The sequence below is a fragment of the Osmerus mordax genome, chromosome 17 (genome assembly GCF_038355195.1).
Source record: "Osmerus mordax isolate fOsmMor3 chromosome 17, fOsmMor3.pri, whole genome shotgun sequence".
Taxonomy (NCBI): domain Eukaryota; kingdom Metazoa; phylum Chordata; class Actinopteri; order Osmeriformes; family Osmeridae; genus Osmerus; species Osmerus mordax.
The window spans coordinates 4,780,412-4,798,992 of NC_090066.1; the positions used below are offsets into that span (position 1 = coordinate 4,780,412).

At 47.1% G+C, this 18,581-nt stretch overlaps 2 protein-coding genes across 3 annotated transcripts; one reads left to right on the top strand and one right to left on the bottom strand.

Moving 5' to 3' along the window:
- Positions 1-741: 741 nt before the first annotated feature.
- Positions 742-11,135, top strand: tnpo3 (transportin 3). Of its 2 annotated transcripts, none has more exons than XM_067254872.1 (23): positions 742-965; positions 2,892-3,092; positions 3,397-3,470; positions 3,677-3,833; positions 4,380-4,523; positions 4,779-4,954; positions 5,054-5,192; positions 5,304-5,450; positions 5,551-5,658; positions 5,775-5,866; positions 5,973-6,112; positions 6,252-6,443; positions 6,581-6,672; positions 6,786-6,862; positions 7,009-7,069; positions 7,393-7,536; positions 7,648-7,764; positions 7,912-8,006; positions 8,111-8,267; positions 8,918-9,085; positions 9,329-9,441; positions 10,042-10,134; positions 10,280-11,135. In XM_067254872.1, exons 1-22 carry the CDS (start codon positions 846-848, stop codon positions 10,100-10,102), a joined length of 2,775 nt encoding a protein of 924 aa, XP_067110973.1. In that variant the 5' UTR covers positions 742-845; the 3' UTR covers positions 10,103-10,134; positions 10,280-11,135. The 2 variants fall into 2 exon arrangements, with proteins under 2 accessions (XP_067110973.1, XP_067110974.1); XM_067254873.1 differs by having other exon boundaries at positions 7,396-7,536.
- Positions 11,136-11,814: 679 nt separating this feature from the next.
- irf5 (interferon regulatory factor 5) lies at positions 11,815-17,974 on the bottom strand. Its single transcript, XM_067254876.1, has 10 exons — positions 17,842-17,974; positions 17,643-17,688; positions 16,139-16,351; positions 14,947-15,133; positions 14,750-14,775; positions 14,631-14,658; positions 14,068-14,490; positions 13,258-13,647; positions 12,850-12,968; positions 11,815-12,575 (listed from the first exon to the last, which is right to left on the bottom strand). Exons 3-10 carry the CDS (start codon positions 16,310-16,312, stop codon positions 12,387-12,389), a joined length of 1,536 nt encoding a protein of 511 aa, XP_067110977.1. The 5' UTR covers positions 16,313-16,351; positions 17,643-17,688; positions 17,842-17,974; the 3' UTR covers positions 11,815-12,386.
- Between the last annotated feature and the right edge of the window lie 607 nt (positions 17,975-18,581).

Sequence of the window (18,581 nt, forward strand, 5' to 3'; positions counted from 1 at the left end):
GCGCAGCTGTACATGTGATTGTGTAAATCACATTATTTCATTGATACAGTGAACTGTGATCTATATAAATGAGAACTTAAGGCCCCCTGGTGGTCCATTATTTTACCCCTGCTTGAATACCATTTTCACATGCCACCACTAAAACCACACTGGTTCCAACAGTCATTCACATAACAAATCCCCATAGTCTATCCTAATCCTCACCTTTTATCTAATTGTATGTTGTCTAGCAGAACCAGAGATGGTGCACTGGCATTGACCCAACAAAACAAGGTGTGGTTTCTGATACAGTTGATTAAGTTGATCAAAGGCAAATTCACATGAATGGGATACCCGGATTGGAGGTGTATTGATGCTCAGATTGAAAACAAACTACATAGAAATTAAGTCTGCGCTGTCATCCATGTAGTTTAATGTAAATGATGGATTGTCAACCTAATACCTTGTTGAAGCACTGTGCTCTGCCATGAACTAGTACTATAATTTTAATTGAGTGTATCTCTTTAGTGAACGGTCGAAAATTAAGTAATAATCGTACGTTGTAATGAACACTGTAACATAGATACATATGACGTGAATTATTCATGACATTAGTGTAGTTTACTTTTTTTAAATCAGGAAATTAGTAATTTTATGTTGCGCACGGTACTTTAATTCCTGCGACTCTATTTCTAGACGGGGATATTTGTCGGTGCACACGGGAAACTGTACGGCCGGGAATAACGAGCACAACCACAAGGACTGAATAGACATTGGTACCCCGTGTAACTATACTCTCTTGAGGAAGCTAGCGCCTTTATAGATACCCACATAGATATCTTCAACCTACGACATAGCATAGCGCTATGGAGGGGGGTAAACCGACACTTGCACTTGTGTATCAAGCCGTGCAGGCTCTTTATCATGATCCAGACCCTGCCGGTAAAGAGCGAGCCTCCGTGTGGCTTGGGGAGCTGCAGAGATCGGTAAGGAAATGGGAGAGGTGTGGGGACTTCGAATGGGCCTAGCTAGCTAACCTATTGGAAAAAAGCCATAGCGCGAAAGGCCCTTGCTCAGCTAAATATTGCATGAAACTCCATGATACCTCGTCGTCGGTTCATATTGATTAATTGTTGCGTTACGCTAGCTAGTTAGTAAAACATCCAGCTTGCCGTCATCATTGCAAGGAATGAATGAATCTGGTGGCTAACAACAATTAGCTAGATAGCCCTTTATGCTAGCTATACGGAAGCAAACTACAGCATTGGCTAGCCTTACCTAGCTGCCGGAAAACTTACATATACGCATCAACATACTTTCAATCAAACATTGTGGTAGATGATTGTACTTTGCTTCTACCTGCGAAACTGTCAAATAATGTGAAATTTCAGAGAAATCCACGGGGATTACTACTAGGCGCAGCTAAAGCGGCAGAGTGGGTGGGTACCGTTAGCTAGCTTGCATGGCCGAACAGTGAGCCAATATAACTTAGCCTTCTTGTAGGCTACACGCGTAGTTAGCCAACTTAACAGTAGCACCAAACCAGCTAATAAAGCGTGCAATATTTTGCTAAAATATGTTTACATTGTAATGAGGGGCGGCGCGTCTTGATTGTTCAGTAGGGTCTACCTTGCTAGCGGCGTGCCACCTGATTTAATGCTAGCCTAATGGTAGCTAGTTGAAGACCATGCAATCGGCCTGTATTGAATGTGAAGCGTTATCGCTGACGTTGTTTATAGCTTAGCCACCGCTATTCGCTAGTTATTTTCATTTCCGTGTTTGTATTTCTTACTTGTCGTTGCAACTTCTTGATATCCGTTGACTTTTACTACATTGCATGTACTGGATACATTACTCAGTCTCCCTGGAGGCAGCACCAGATAAAAAAAAAAATTGAGTAGAGGTACTGTTTTAAAATACCGAAACACATTTTTAGGTAATTTAGTTCCTGCTTGCAAGTTCCAAATGCAATTTAAAGAGGCCTTTTACTTATGGAGTATTTTAGCCTATACCTACTATCAAATTAACTCAAAACCTATAATGATAATCTCCTAAGCATTATTGTGACTACAATAAGTGCCTATGAATAGATTTCAGCAGATTTATCACTTTTGTAAAAAATAAAATAAATAAAAAAAGACTAAAGGAGTTTTGATGCACTCATCGTAGAAATAAAATGTAACTTTCCTAAAGTGCATCTCAGGTGTTAACGCAACATTTTTTTGCCGGATGGGATTCAGGATGTCTTATGGGTCCCACAGTCTTACGCCTGGAATCCCAACAAAAATTCTTAGTTTTTTTTTAACCAAAAATGAATGTGGTACGACATTGAAATGCACACTGCTTGTTGTTTTTTTTAAGGAATTTGAAAGGGAAAATTTGAGTGTGATTGACCGGTGGGTGTGTGTGGAGGGGGGTGGCGGTAGCGGAGATAAAGCATGCTGTTCTGTCAGCAACTTTTCTATGGCTGCCAATGGCAGGGCATACTAGGCACTGACTGACATTTGAAGAACCACCCCCCCCCCCCCCCCTTCAAAGTTTCTACTTAATCAAACAGGTTTGCAACTTTGCATATATATAATAGGGAATTTGTAAATACTTTTTATCTAGTGTACGTAGCAGGGTTGCAAGTGGGGTGAGTATACAGTATATGGCTTTTAGCACCAGTCAGTGTCAGCTTGGGCAATGCTATATTTATAGGTCTGGGAATGTAAAGAATGCCAAGCAGAGTAATCACATGCTTAGCTAGCACCTAAACATATGCTCGGCGGTCTTAAGATAGTTTTTTCTCAAAGTAGCCAAAACGCCTGATTTGCAGTGGAAGTGAACTAAAGTGTCACTTATAAGCTAACGCACGTCATGGGTAGAGGAGCTCCTAGCTTAATCTGATCCTGGACTGCCACCCTCTGCAGATGTATGCCTGGGAGATATCCGACCAGCTCCTTCAAATGAAGCAGGATGTGGAGTCATGCTACTTCGCAGCTCAGACCATGAAGATGAAGATCCAGACGTCGTTCTACGAGCTCCCACCAGAGACACACATCGCCCTGCGTGACTCACTGCTCTCCCACATACAGAACCTCAAAGACCTCTCCCCCATCATCGTCACTCAGGTAAAGCCTCTCACCCCCACCCTCCCTTCAGTGAGAACCACACAGGTAACGCCTCCCATTGATTAACACCTCCCAGGTGTTCCTGGGTATTGTCTCAGGTAGTACACTCATCAGGGTCACTGTTACTCAAAGGTTTCACTCTGCTCGCTTTTTTTGTTATGTGTAAGTGTGTTTGACCCGCTGAACAGAAAATATATTCTTAAGGACGGAGTTTGGCCTCTGGGAGGCTACCGTTTCATATTAATAGAATTACCAGTCATTTAATTTGGTCTTGTATCTAATTTCTCTCTTCCTTTTCTGTCAGCTGGCTCTGGCCATAGCAGACCTTGCCCTTCAGATGGCTTCCTGGAAGGGCTGTGTTCACACCCTCATTGAAAAGTAAGAGTGGCAGGAACAGAAACGGTTTCGGCATCTGTCGAAATTCCTTGTAATGTTCTCTTGTGTGTGTGTGTGTGTGTGTGTGAAGTTGGACAGTGTTAGATCTTCAGCATCTCTCTTCCATGCTCGCACGCCTTCCCTCTCACTGTCTAAAAGTGATAGTTCTGCTTCCTGTGTTAATCTCCCCCGTCCCTTCTGCCGTCCAGGTACAATAACGACGTCAGCTCCATGACGTTCCTGATGGAGATATTGACGGTGCTGCCTGAGGAGGTGCACAGCCGCTCCCTGCGTATCGGAGCCAACCGAAGGACTGAGATCATCGAGGACCTGGCCTACTACTCTAGCACCGTGGTCACCCTACTGGTGAGGGCTCGCTCGAATTGCGTCCTGTCTCTGATCCCTACTGCACTGATTGGGCTTCCATTCTGTCAAGCACACAGGCAGACAGACAGACATGCTGCAATAAAGTAGAGCATGCTGGTTAAGCAGAGCTCCCCTGAGTGCTTTCTTTCATTAGTCACCGTGGAACCCAAGGGGACAGCCTCGTTATCACAAGCTTAGGCAAACCCACTCACTCTTGCTGCAGTTTCCAGTCTCCTGAGTTTAATCAGTTCAATCAATCAATCAATGGCTCTTACAGCAAAATGAAAGTTGGAGATTTACTCTGCTAGTGTTGATTTTACGTTTACAGGGAAATTGTTACCTTTCGTTGCCCTATCATTTGCCTGCTAAGAGTTTCCCAACGGCAGCATTCCACAATTAATCACACAACCACACCCACCACACCTACATTTTCCAGAAAAGGGGATTATGTATATTGTATTATTATTTGTTTTACTCACCGAGCATTAACATGTTTGACATGAAGGCCAGTGTGGTGGATGATGAGGGTTATGTTGTGTTGTCCAGGTGACGTGTGTGGAGAAGACGGGCAGCGATGAGAAGATGCTGATCAAGGTGTTCCGCTGTCTGGGCAGCTGGTTCAACCTGGGAGTCCTGGACAGCAACTTCATGGCCAGCAACCAGCTGCTCATGGTCCTCTTCCAAGTGCTGGTCAGCATCTCTATTTTTCTCCCCCCCTCAGCATCCCCCCCCCCCCCCCCTCTTCTTGTTCTCTCGTTTGCACTATTCTTTTTTTTTTTTCTTCTTCTTTTCAGCATTCATTCATCTGCAGTACTCCTTTCTACGTCCCCCAATTGCCTTTTATAATTCATGCCGTTTCCCCAAACCCCGTCTCTGCATTTTGCATGAGGACGATGCTAACACCTGTGTGGCACTTCCCCCCCCCCACCTCTCTTCCTCCTGCAGCAGAGAGACGAGACTTCCACCAACCTGCACGAGGCCGCCTCGGACTGCGTGTGCTCGGCCCTGTACGCCATCGAGAACGTGGACACCCACATGCCGCTGGCCCTGCAGCTGTTCCAGGGCGTGCTCACGCTGGAGACGGCCTACCACATGGCCGTGGCGCGAGAGGACCTCGACAAGTACGCACGCACTCGCTCACGGGCGACTGATAAGTGTTTCCGATTTTCCACCAACTGCCTTTTCTCACAACTTACCCTTTTTTTTTTTGTCTTTCTCAGAGTGCTCAATTACTGTAGGATCTTCACCGAGTTGTGTGAGACGTTCCTGGAGACGACCGTGAGGAGCCCTGGCCAGGGCATGGGAGACCTACGGACTCTGGAACTGCTGCTCATCTGTGCAGGACACCCCCAGTATGAGGTACACACACACACGCCGACACACGCGCGTGCTTTCCTTCCCGTGTCGCTCTGTCCCTCACGCCGACACGCACAGCCAGCTGGGTCCTGAGTGTGTGTTGCTGTGTCCCAGGTGGTTGAGATCTCCTTTAACTTCTGGTACCGTCTGGGAGAGCACCTGTATAAGACCAACGACCCAGCCCTGCACGGCATCTTCAGACCCTACATCCAGAGACTGCTGCACGGCCTGGCCCGCCACTGCCAACTGGACCCTGACCACGTATGGATCACTCACCCACTGCTTCTCCCTTTCTTTTTCTGAATGTCATTTTCGGTCTTTTGCTGCATTTGTTAACCTGTGTGTTTTTGGTGGCTCCCAGGAGGGAATTCCAGAGGACACGGATGACTTTGGGGAGTTCAGGATGAGGGTGTCTGACCTGGTCAAGGATGTCATCTTCCTGGTGGGCTCCATGGAGTGTTTCTCCCAGGTACAGGAAGCTGTTGAACCCCCCCCCCCCAGCCTCGCTGACCTGAACGCCAAGCTAACCCGATCAGAACGTGTGAACCTCACATCCTGTTCTCTCTCCCTCTGCCTTCCCCTCAGCTGTACTCCACTCTGAAGGAGGGGAACCCCCCCTGGGAGGTGACGGAGGCAGTTCTCTTCATCATGGCCGCCATCGCCAAGAGTGTCGACCCGTGAGTGTCAGCAGCGCGTCCCGTCAGGCCCGTCGACCTTTTACCTCTCCTTGTTTTGCCTGAGTGTTACATGGAAATTCTTCCCCTCCCCCTCACCCGCCTGCAGGGAGAACAACCCCACCCTAACGGAGGTTCTGGAGCAGGTGGTGCTGCTGCCGGAGACGGTCCACATCGCTGTCCGCTTCACCAGCATAGAGCTGGTGGGGGAGATGAGCGAGGTCGTGGACAGAAACCCACGCTTTCTAGGTAGGGATCTGTGTTTGTCTCTTTGTGTATCCTGGTGACCCCCCCCCCCCCCCCCCCCCCACTGCATGTTTTCCCAGCGTATTTTTCTGCGTGTGCAACGTCTGAGCGACCTTTGACCCTGCTCGCTTGCCTGTGTCAGATCCCGTGTTGAACTACCTGATGAAGGGCTTGAGGGAGAAGCCGTTGGCCTCGGTGGCGGCCAAGGCCATCCACAACATCTGCTCGGTGTGCAGAGACCACATGGCCCAGCACTTCCAGGGGCTTCTGGACATCGCCAGAGCCCTGGACTCATTCGCCCTCTCCACCGAAGCTGCTGTCGGACTTCTCAAAGGTGACTGCGAAACTTACCCTGTGTTCCCATGTCTCTTGTTGTCCCCCCTCCTCCCCCTCTGTCTTGTTTTTGCCTTTTGCTCTCCTGTCTGCTGTAGTCTAGTGTGCCAGTAGTAATGCTGCCTTGTCATGCTGCAGGTACTGCCCTAGTCCTGGCTCGTCTGCCCCTGGAGAAGATAGCTGAGTGTTTGAGTGACCTGTGTGCTGTGCAGGTCATGGCCCTTAAGAAGGTAATGTGAATCTTGGCATCAGGGAATCTGACTCATTTACATAATGCACCGGGTCAGGTAGTAACTTAGTAGTTGAGTGTCTGTGATAATGTGTGTGTTTTTCTTCCCCCCAGCTTTTGTCTCAGAACCCCAGCAATGGGAAAACTGCTGACCCCACCGTGTGGTTGGACAGGCTAGCGGTCATCTTCCGGTACGCTCAGCTCTCATTCTGCTCACGCACAGCCCTCCTTTGGCTCTCCCGCACCCCCGACATGCAGTCCAATTATCTGTGTGGGGTTTGTTTAGCTGGGGCGCGCCGAGCTGATCTCACGTTCCCACGTGTGCTTGTTTCCGCAGACACACAAACCCCATCGTGGAGAATGGACAGACACATCCCTGTCAGAAAGTCATCCAGGAGGTAACTCACATTTACATTTAGTCATTTAGCAGACGCTCTTATCCAGAGCCACTAACAGTAAGTACAGGGACATTCCCCCCCCCACCCCCACGAGGCAAATAGGGTGAAGTGCCTTGTCGAAGGACACTACGTCATTTTCACACGGATGGGAATCAAACCGGCAACCTTCTGATTAATAGCCTGATTCCCTAACCGCTCAGCCATCTGCCATATTTGGGGAGTCGTGTCTCTGCCACCCCGCCCCGGAAGGAAGAGGCTCTAATCCGATTGATTCTAACGTTTGTGTGTGCGTGTGTGTGTGTGCACGTGTGGGTGCACGGAAGCAGATCTGGCCGGTGCTCTCGGAGACTCTGAACACACACCAGGCCGACAACCGCATCGTGGAGCGCTGCTGCCGCTGCCTCCGATTCGCCGTGCGCTGCGTGGGCAAGGGCTCCGCCTCCCTGCTACAGCCCCTGGTCACACAGGTGTGTGTGTGTGTCAGTTTGTGAATGTGTTGACTTTTTTTTTAAGTAAGTGTGTGAGTAGGTACCAGAACCGGACTTAAAGTGAGTGCTGGGTGTGTGTGTGTGTTCCAGATGGTGAGTGTGTACCAGGTGTATCCCCACTCCTGTTTCCTGTACCTGGGCAGCATCCTGGTGGACGAGTATGGTATGGAGGATGGTTGCAGACAGGGACTACTGGACATGCTACAGGTAACACACACACACACACACACAAACACACGCTTTCAACTAACATCTGTGCTGTAACCAATTGAAAGGCAATACAGTCTTCACACGGTGAGCTCACAGTGGATTTTCAGTTTGGTTCTTCAGTTTGTCCCTCCTCTGTGCCCGTAGGCTCTGTGCATGCCCACCTTCCAGCTGCTGGAGCAGCCCAATGGCCTCCGCAACCACCCCGACACGGTGGACGACCTCTTCAGGCTCGCCACCAGGTACACGGCCACCCGCTTCCCCTCAACGCCCCGGCGTTACCGTGGCGACTGCTGCTGTGGCGACTTGAGTGCAGACCTCACCCCCTCCTCCCCTCCCTCTCCAGGTTTGTCCAGCGCAGTCCCGTCACCCTGCTCAGCAGTGGCATCATAGTCCACATCATCCAGTGTGCCATCGCCGCCACCACGCTCGACCACCGGGACGCTAACTGCAGTGTGATGAAGTTTGTCAGAGACCTCATCCACACGGGGGTTAGCAATGACGTGAGTCAAACCACCACGCAGCGCACACACACATTTCAACACCGCTTGATACCGACACAATCTAATCGGACAACTGAACAGTTCAGCTAATGTAATCAGTGATCAGAGCTGGATACTGAACTTCATGATTGGTTCAAATCACTCAGTACTATTTCCTTCATCTTTCACTCTGGATAGTAGATAAGTAAGTAGATATGAAGATGAAGATGGGTATGTTGAACAGTGTATAACTTTGTCATCTCCAGCAGGGGGAAAGATTTGTTGGATCCGATGTTGGTTTATTTCCTCCAGGAACACAATGACACTTATTGAGGGATTTGTTGGTTAGTTGTAACTGAGTTAACTACTTGTAATCGCTATGAATTATTATTGTTGGTTGCTTTTCCCCATGTACACTCTAGCAGTTTCGAGGATCGTGTTGTTTAATTGTAACTTGTTTAACTAAATGCTCTTCTGGTTCTACCTATTGGCTGTTATTTGCTTTTCACAATGTGTGCTTCATGTTTTGGCTACCCACAATCTTTTTGGGGCTGTTTTGTTGTTTATGATCATTGACCAATGCACGTTTTGTAAAGCTCTCTCCTGGAAGTCGCTTTGGATAAAAGGGTCTGCTAAATGAATAAATGTAAATGTGTGTCGTCGTGTTCCAGCACGAGGATGACTTTGAGGTGCGGAAGCAGCTGATTGGCCAGGCCATGGAGCAGCACGGGCAGCAGCTGGTCACCCAGCTCATGCACACGTGCTGCTTCTGCCTGCCGCCTTACACCCTCCCAGACGTGGCTGAGGTGCTGTGGGAGATCATGGTGTTCGACCGGCCTGTGAGTCGCACGCACCGACACCCAGTCCCCCCTCACATGATGACATGAAATACCGCACGCTCGCCCACACCCATCCTATGTGTCTAAAGATATGCCCAGATTCCACAAAGTGCACACACTTAGCTCTACCACAAGAGGGCACCTGAAGAACACTCCACGTTCACCATGACACGGTGCGTCACGTCAAGACCAAACCTTCTGGTGGTTTGATAGCTCGCCCTCCGTTCTTCCTCTCCCCCCCAGACGTTCTGCCGCTGGTTGGAGAGTGCTCTGAAGGGGCTTCCAAAGGAGACGTCAGGAGGGGCCGTGACCGTCACACACAAACAGCTCACAGACTTCCACAAGCAGGTCACCAGGTGAGGGCAGGGAGCACCGTGACTCGCTCACGCTACAGACACGCCCACCTGTCAGAGCCTGGGATTCCAGACAGATCCTGGCCTGCACGCGTGGCGGTTGACTCGTCCGTCAGCTGTTGCTTCATTAGAATCAGGATTAAGCTGTCCCTAGACTTTTCATTATTGTTCTCGTTCGTGGTTAAGATTAGTATGCTGACCCCAGAGCTGTGCTTAAAGGCCAGCTGTTTTTTTTGCCTCCTGAGTGGGAGTATTCGGAGCATGCCTAGACAGGTGTCTGCTGTGGAACCTAGGAGAATTCAATAGAAAGTGGGTGAATCCACATGGGTTCCCCAGCACATGCCCAGGCCTGTTCCCTGCCCCAGGGTGCCCCCTGCCCCAGGGTGCCCCCTTCCAATACTATATTGCAGCTTCAATCAGCCGAGGCAGTTTTGGGGGCACAAATATATTATGGGGCAATATATATTAAAGACTCCTTTCATGACAAAAATACCCCTCTGTTCCCCTGATGAGCTCTGTCGTGATGAGCTTGCTCCCTGTTGTCTTGTCCTGTTCATGTCTAACTCTCCCGTGCCCTTCCGTTCCCTCTCGCCCCCTCACCAGTGCGGAGGAGTGTAAACAGGTGTGCTGGGCTATCCGGGAGTTCACCAGATTGTTCCGATAGCCGCGCCCCAAAGAGATCTGCCAGAACACCAGGTAAGGCTCTAAGCCCCAGAAACGGGTGCCTCCCAGAGACCCTCCACACCCTGCTCAACCGTTCTTTCCAGTGGTGGATCAGTCACGACATGTCCAGTGTCTATAAACTCTGCTGTTTGTTTACTTCTGGTCTCCTACTCCGCAGGTTAAATCTTTTGTTGGCAAATGTTCAGAGGTGACGGCAAAAAGGCTGAAGACTGCGGACAAGAATCTAAAGGGAACTCCTACTGGATTGATAAGCGGGACTTGGCACTGTGGAAAGCCAATAAGACGCATCGCTAGGACTGGAGCGACAGGGTGAAACAAACCACACATTTTGCAAGAGGAGCCCCCCCAACCCCCCTTCAGCTCCCTCTTGGTTCCCTGCCTCATTGTTGCCCCAGAGGCGGGTGGCTGCAGTGTTGGAAGGGGGCGAGATGGAGGCAGGCCCAAGGGGGAAGGACGTTCACCGACTGAATGGACTGAAACGGATTAGTTCTGCGTCAGTTGGATTTCTACAGGATCCATCTTCAAGAAGAAGAACAAAATACGACAACAAAGAAAACAAAACAAAGGATGTGCCTGGTTGCAAATCATAATGCATCAAAAAAAGACTTGTAAGTTTTTAAAAATTGAGAAATGATTTATTTTCATGGACGTGTCTTTAGAACTTTAAAACATGGTCTTGCTGTCCGTGCCATATAAAAAATGAATAGCAAACCCATGATGCCCTTCACAAAATGGCTGCCAGTGCCTGTGGGGGGCATTTAGGAAATGGTGGAAGGGGAATGCTTGGAGATTTGGCGTCACCTTTGACCTTTTTAAACATGTTGGCTGGAGTTTTACTGTTATTTTGCCAGGAAGACTATGGTGACAGGTAGGTCAAGTGGATAGTGGACTCTGGCAAATGTTTTTTTTTTTTTTTTTTTTTTGTTCCAACTGGTCCATTTTTGGGAGAGGCAGATACTACCATCGGCTATGTAGCCTTGTTGTGAACAATAAAAACAACTGTGAGGAACAAACGTACCCTTGTTCTGTGTATCATGTCTTAGGTTGTCTTGTAGAGATATCAAGCCCTCTAGTACTGCACCTATAACCTTCACTAATTATATCTGGAAACCAGTTTAACAAGTTTTCCATTGTTGCAGAGGCCCCCCCATCTGCCAGACAATACTCACACACTTGCAGACGCACTGCATAAGAGCTCCTTCTACACACACAGCACATCAGGAGGTCCCCTGCCCTCAAATCTGACTTGCAACTCGATCTGCACACATCAAGATCTGCTAGGACCTAGAATAGCATCTCTGTCCACACTCATCTCCTCCACCTGTAGAGTCTAGAGCTGTGTAGCATAGAAGCCACTCAGCCCTTCCTCGAGTTTCTGATGACATCATTTCCCAAGTCTGTTTGAATCACCAAGCTGAGACCCTGTGTGTATTAGTTCAGGTAAAACAGGTTCATGTTAATTTGGCAACACTGAGAGTTAAGGGAAATTCCCAGTAGATTTGCCAATAGAATCTGATACCCAACCGGGGGGAAATACTAGTCAGTCCCGTCCCCCGACACACACACACCTTTTCTGGGAACCATGCTCGCATGTCAACCCCTTTCTGGAACCTAGCAATAGTTGTGTTTATGAGGAAACATCGCTATGTGTTTGTGTAGATCAGGGAAGCAGTTACCACTCATTGCTGAATGTATGCATATCATGTATTTATTAAAAATGTAACATTCCAATACTTTTGAGATTGTGTATGGCTTTAAAAGATTCCAATTGTTGGCACTGTAGGCACACGTCTTTGGGCAGAAGCCAGCAACAAAATATATCATTTAGCTTCACAGATGCAGGTTTGTGGTAACAATTGTATTCAACATTTGTGAAAGTAAATGACACATTGGGGAGAGAAGGTATACCTTCTACAATGTAAACAATACTGTCTGGTATTAACTGAAATCTTAAACGACAAACGACACAGCTACTGTTAATTCCAGTGGTGTTGTAATTCCGTGGCCACGACACAGACCCAGCCAGGTGTGGGCGGATTAGTTCAGGGTGGTTCCACACTTGGTTCCACAGCTGGTTGTCTGGATTAAAGCTTGCATTGTACTGATTCTCCAAAGTTAATGGCCGTCGGCATCAGAGGATGGGCTCAGAGTTCATAAAGGCAGAGTATGATTCCATCATGCTGACTGCAGTCTTCGTGAAGCTCAGGTCTGAAAACGCAGCTTAAAACATGCCTCTTACTGAGGCCATGGTCGATGGCCCCGACTCAGGGTGCGTTGTTGGCCCAGGGCCCCTGGGCATGCTGGCTCTGGAGGAGCCTCTGCAGCTCCTTGAACTGCTCCACTGTTTGGTCCTTCACGTCGGGGTTGGAGATCTGCAGGCGGATGCTGTCTGTGGACCAGTTGAGTTCTCCGGAGAACATCTCAGTCAGCATCCGGGCCACCACGGGCACCACCTGTCACAGTACATCACAGCACTGTTCAGTTACACGTTCAACACAAACATTTAAACTGCTGGATATGCCCGTGTCACACTGGACAGCGTGTTTTTGTCTCCATTGGTCTTATCTTTGTTCTCAGATCAGAGTTATCTCAAGATGAGTTTGGATACTGCAGTACAATGAGAAGAGGTGTGTCTTATCATGAGTGTGTCTTCATGTTTCCTATTTCAACAGGCAGGTATGAAAGAATCAAAAGGAACTGCACACTGCTTTAAACTCGAGTTGTCACCTGGACGATGATAAGCTTCTTCTCCTTGGGCTTCTTATCGGGCCAGTCTTCACCGAAACAGAAGCAGATCTCAAACGGAGGAGGGCTCGGAGCTTCTCCCTTCTGGAACAGGATGAGCCCTGCAGTTTGGTGTGAGCAGATATTAGGTGTAAGGAGAAAGATGCAATCATCTTTAGTAGTGTTTTCATCACAGGTGGCCTGTTTGGCCACGAAGAGAATGTCATGCAAAGGCAATGCAACTGTGTACACACTACAGTTACTCAGGGCTCACACACAATGGTCATGTTACTGGAATAGGAGACAAACAAACATTGTTGTCTCATAAAAATAACCTTCAGTTCAACCACTGTATACCAGCAGGACTAAGTTAATAGTTGGACTGATTTGTTCAATGAGGGTCTCGCTTACCTTGTAGAAAGTTGTTGAGGCTGAACACTTTAATCTTGCGTTCCCGCTCCATGGGGTTGGGGGGGCCCAGCTCAGGCACGCCGGGCCCTGACCAGTACACCTTGCACTGGCACAGACGCACAGCGTAGATGTCCTGCTCCCAGATCTCCAGGATCAGGCCCCGGTCCATCACGTCCAGCAGATGCTCTGTGTAGAACCGCTGCTTCTGGTTCTGGATGTCAACCGAGCAGGGGAACCGCACCTGGTGGAGGGTGACAGGCCCAAACAACTCCACCTGCTCTGGTGTGGGCTCCAGGTGGCCGTAGTACAGCCGGCATCCCTGGGGGTTACTGACGATCTGGGCGCCCACAGTACGACCCCGGTACTGAAACTTCAAGTCTAGATCAGTCACTGGGAACATAGACGAGAGTAAGAGAGACACAGGGCCAACGGATGATGATCATTGTGGCAAACTGAGTCGCTGATTTTGTGAATTGGCAACTGATACATGAGACTATTGAAGAATCCCAACAGCAGAAATCCAGCTGATCAGCTTTCTTCTTCACCCACAGAAACTGTAACACCATCTGCCACACCTTCAGACAACAGCAGCCAGTGCCAGAGGGGGCTGATAGACAAACAAGTATGCACTGTACGACCTGTTCTACACCCGATTCCTTATTCTAGTCGCTAATGTGCAGCTAATGAATGTTAAACACCAATGACAGTGCTTTATAGATTTGGAATATAAGGGCCAATGAGGACTGACATAATGACCTGTATGGATATAATTTATCATCATCTCAGTCCTGGTAGCGGTGTGACACTCACAAGGCAGGCTGTTCAGAAGGTCGTATTTGCAGGGCTGGGGTTGCTCCTCCGCCTGGCTCTGCATCCCTTCCATGGGGCCGGCCTGGACGTCCATGGGGCCGGCCTGGACGTCCATGAGGGTCGGCCCTGGTGCTACGGGGGCTCCAGAGGCGGGCATGGGATGCAGGTCTGAAAGGGTCGGAGGTGGTATGCTCCCTCCAGCCATGCCCAGCCCGTTAGAGAGTCCTGCCTGGTGGGCAAAGGCCACATGGTCCATACTGCCCACCCCTACCAGCTGAACCTGAGCCGGTTCTGCCTTCATGTGAAGGCCTCCGTTGGGATTAGGGTGCTGAAGAAGGGGCATGGAGATGGGGTGGGCAGAACCAAATCTGTCATAGAGTGGCTCATTGAAGCGGACTGAGTTGTCCCTGTGAGCAGGGAATGCTGTGAAAGAGTGCATGTTATTGATACTTTGGTGACATCATCAAACATATTAAATACTTATTCGAAACACAGACTTCATTACTAATTTCAACTAACAGCACCCTAATGTGCTGGTTACCAGGGATGGTGTTTACACTTACTTATAGTAAGGTCGTTAATATTCGGCATCTGAAAAGTCAAAATATATATGTAAGTGACATTGTTTTAATACCAATGCAAATTAATCCCAGATGCAATTTATTTTGATTTATCACATCACCTCTTCATCATCATCATCGATAGCATCTGAAATCCAGATAAAAAGGAACATGATTTATATTTAAGATAACTCAAAACATGTATACCCCATACTAACTCCTAAGTCCCCATAAAGTCTCAAAAATAACATGTCATGAAAGCAGTATTATCAGTTTGGGACATTAACAGGTAGGCCCGCTGAAGAACACACACACTCACCTCCGTTGCCAGGCTGGTCGCAAACCTCGTAGATCTTATATGGCTGGACTGGGGTTTCTTTGGTGCCATCGTATTTCAGGTTGAACTCTCTGCTTTTGTTGAGGGCACAGCGCAGGTTGGCTTTCCACTTGGCAGGGTCAGGCTCATCCAGCCCCTCCTGGTACTTCCCTGTTTCCAGAGCCCAGGCCTGGGGAGGAAGGGGAAGCAGGGGGAGGTTATACAGAGGTGAACAGGAAGTAGAACAGATAGGGGTTTGGAGAAGTGAGGTGAAAGGGAAGGGATTTTTTTTAATGTATTTGTTTTTGGCAGGAGGGGGGTGGTTGTTAAACTGAATCAAAACAAGTAAAGGGCAATCTAACTACTTTAATAAAGTGAAGAATGGTTTTCACAATAGACACTGATTCAATTTTGTGATTATGTATACAAATGGGTTTCTTCAATGATTGATAAATGATAATTACATTTATTTAACTTACAACCGCGGCTTAGAAAGAGGTAAATGGCCCCAGACATTAATTTCCTTTAAATATAAGTATTGCCTAATGGTTCTCTTATAATTATAAAGCCAGAATTACTGCTCTGCAGTTAGAATCACATCTGTTACAACTAAATAGAGAACTGGGAAACTGAAAAAGGAAATGGCTGTTACCACAGAAACGCACTTGCCTTTCAAAGATAATAGGATGTTTCAGCTACAGTATCAGGAAAACCAAGATGAGCAGGATCCAGAAACAGTGAAATGAAACCAGTGCTTTTTCACTCTAAACAAACCTAAGGAAATATGTCCACCTCTTCAGACAAGGAAGTTGCCAGAAATCGCTGACAAAACTAGCTTTTTGCCACATGCGGTTGCTACGCAGCTCAGACTATCTTCATGTGTAGCATATGTATTCACAACAGAGGTGTAGCCACAGGTAGGCCTACCCAAAAACGAAAATATCCCCCAAAAAATGATGCACCGGGTGCACATCGCAAAGTAAATAAGTCAAAAAAACGGAAAAGATGCCTATCCATATTTTTTCTAGGCCTACCCAAAAAGATTATTCTAGCTACGCCCCTGATTCACAACCAATGTGCATTGCTCAGAGATAATAATGCTGGACTGACCTTACATTTGACATTTTATTTTGACAGATGTTTACCCAAAACAAAATAATCCCTATATTAGGTAGAACATATAATAAATGAAAACCTTAAAGATGGTGTTCTCCTCCTCTGACATGGGCATGTGTCGTGTGGCATGTCTCCAGGGGATTTGGAAGAGCCGCTGGTCCTGACTGAGCCACTGCAGGCCCGGGTACCTGCCGCTGTTCACCTGGGCTAACAGCCACGGCTTCAGACGGATCCGCCTGGGCTGGACACTCATCCTGATCCTGGAGGTGCCTTGGCTTGGGGGAAGCTGGGGCTGGTGAGGCAGATGGGGATATGTGGTCAGTGGGGATGGAGGGTGGGAGAAGAGGAGGGGGGGGTGGTAGTGTGTCATTTCTATGCATTATGGCATCCTTGTTTAGAAATGTATCACCTGAGACATACAGAAAGACAGGGAATGTGGAAACTGAAACTGACATTACAAGAGGAACCAGGGGTTCCATGATTTCATCAAATACAGAACAAAAACACATGATGTGGCCTTAACCTAGAAAAACAAGACATGGAACCTCAAGATGAATGAAGGAAAGTTTATTGATACTTCAAGAATACGAGATCTAGAATATCAAGCATGCTGGGCTAGACAACACACATTCCACAGTCAAAGCAGAGCCTCTGTATGAGATCCTGGATCATAGGAACAGGGAAAGAATGCAAGGGAACTGCTGTTGAAGCATTACACTACTGAGAAATACACAGACAACTGCTTCAACTGACCCTAGATGGAGGCAAAACAGTGGCATCTGCATGGACATTAACAAAGTTTTTCCCTGCCCTAAATAACACAAACAGATATGTACACACACGTGCGCACACGCTCGCACACACACAGAGGTTGAGAATAGCATGGTCAATGGAAAGGTATGAGGGTAAAACTAAGTATTCATTGTTTCAGTGTGGTCAGTCCAGTAGAACTATGTGTCACCTATGATGTGGCATAAACTGAGGTGCTTCAAACCCTTTAGTCCTTCATAATACAGAGTTCATATGGGACGGAAATGTATACTACCTGCGACCTTGTATGCTATGACAGGTATGCCGGAGGCAGAATAATAACACATTACATTTTCACTCCAGAGAGACTTGTTCATTACGTAGTGCTTGACAAGGACTGAAACTGTACCAAGGTTGTTTCATTTTTAAGTGCAGGAGCTCCACAATATGAGCGGACATTCTGTAAGTACCTGTAATAAGCTGCTCCCAAAATGAAGCACGGTTTTGCTTTTTGTTTTTTAAGTTATGTTGTATGAAGAGGAACACATGTATGGGTAAACAGAAACGTCCATATGAAGACCATTAACCTATTCCATTTGACATTTGTGAGCGGATATTCTACGACGAAATTCCAAGTGACAAAAGGTTGATTCATTATAAAGAGTATGAACCTCTGCAAAACTCAGCAAGGATCCCAACCAAAACAGCAGCAAAGGAGTAAACAAGACATGTTTCATGAATAAAGGCTATTATAAAATATGTAATATTGCCACCGTGGGTATACGGTCCCTTGAACTTATAAGTTCAACTTTAAAGTAATATGTAGTACCCACCGTTCCAGAAGGACGATATCGTACCGAGGTTGATTTGTTTCTTGTTCTAGGACACAAGAGGTAAACTAGTCAGAAAAAGAAGCGTCCAGTGCTCCCACAGGTGTAGCTGTGAGGGTGGATTATATGGTGCCATTTTCTTTCAATAACTCGTTTAAAAAGGTTACATTCCTACAAGTTAAAGCAAACACTGAAAACTTACTCTATACTTTGTCCACTAGCCGCTGCAAAATATTGTTACAAACAAACGCGTTACAAATGTGTTTGCAGAACTAGTGCAGGTACCACCCTTCCGGGTGGCAGCGCAACGAACGGAAACAAGTAGGCTAAACAAAACTTAGGCTCATCAATGGTGATATTTTTTTATGTTTGTTAGTGCTGGTCCAATTGACCCTTTGGGCCGGTAAATGTGTAGCTTTGTGTAGCTAATGGTTAGGCTACTTTAAAGGACTTTTTTGCCAAAACTGCATGGACGTATATCTTTCTGATCTTAAATAATGATTGCATATGCTAAAATATGAATAAAATCATTATTTAAAATAATAGCCTATAGGCTATTCCTTGGAATTTTATCAAACAGACTATAAACCGACAAAAATATGTTTGCACCCATCCATGCCTGTCAACCGTCAAATGTGGTTGTGAATGATTTAAGGAAGTTGGCTAACATCCATCAATAAAAAATAATAATAGGCATAATAGGCCTACCCTATTATGATAGGTATTTCAAAACAATAAATATATTATATATTGTAACCACCAGGGGGAGTTATAGGGGTTCAGAGATACAGGAAAGCCTGGCCTAATCCCATTTATGAAACACAATTGATTCCAGGTAATTTTAAAGATAATTCCAGCCGAATTCCTTAGCCTTCTTATTTTCAGTAGAATTTGTTTCACGTGTTCTGTTTCCATGGTAATAGGGCTACTGTGTAAATAAAC

Bases quoted from the DNA above. Each gene is read 5' to 3' on its own strand.
- tnpo3 (XM_067254872.1), top strand. From the start codon at position 846: ATGGAGGGGGGTAAACCGACACTTGCACTTGTGTATCAAGCCGTGCAG. The intron at 966-2,891 runs GTAAGGAAATGG...CACCCTCTGCAG, and splicing joins TTGGGGAGCTGCAGAGATCG to ATGTATGCCTGGGAGATATC. The intron at 7,765-7,911 runs GTAACACACACA...CTGTGCCCGTAG, and splicing joins GACTACTGGACATGCTACAG to GCTCTGTGCATGCCCACCTT.
- irf5 (XM_067254876.1), bottom strand. From the start codon at position 16,312: ATGAGTGTCCAGCCCAGGCGGATCCGTCTGAAGCCGTGGCTGTTAGCC. The intron at 14,776-14,946 runs GTGAGTGTGTGT...TCTGGATTTCAG, and splicing joins CGACCAGCCTGGCAACGGAG to ATGCTATCGATGATGATGAT. The intron at 12,969-13,257 runs GTAAGCGAGACC...ACCAAACTGCAG, and splicing joins CCTCAACAACTTTCTACAAG to GGCTCATCCTGTTCCAGAAG.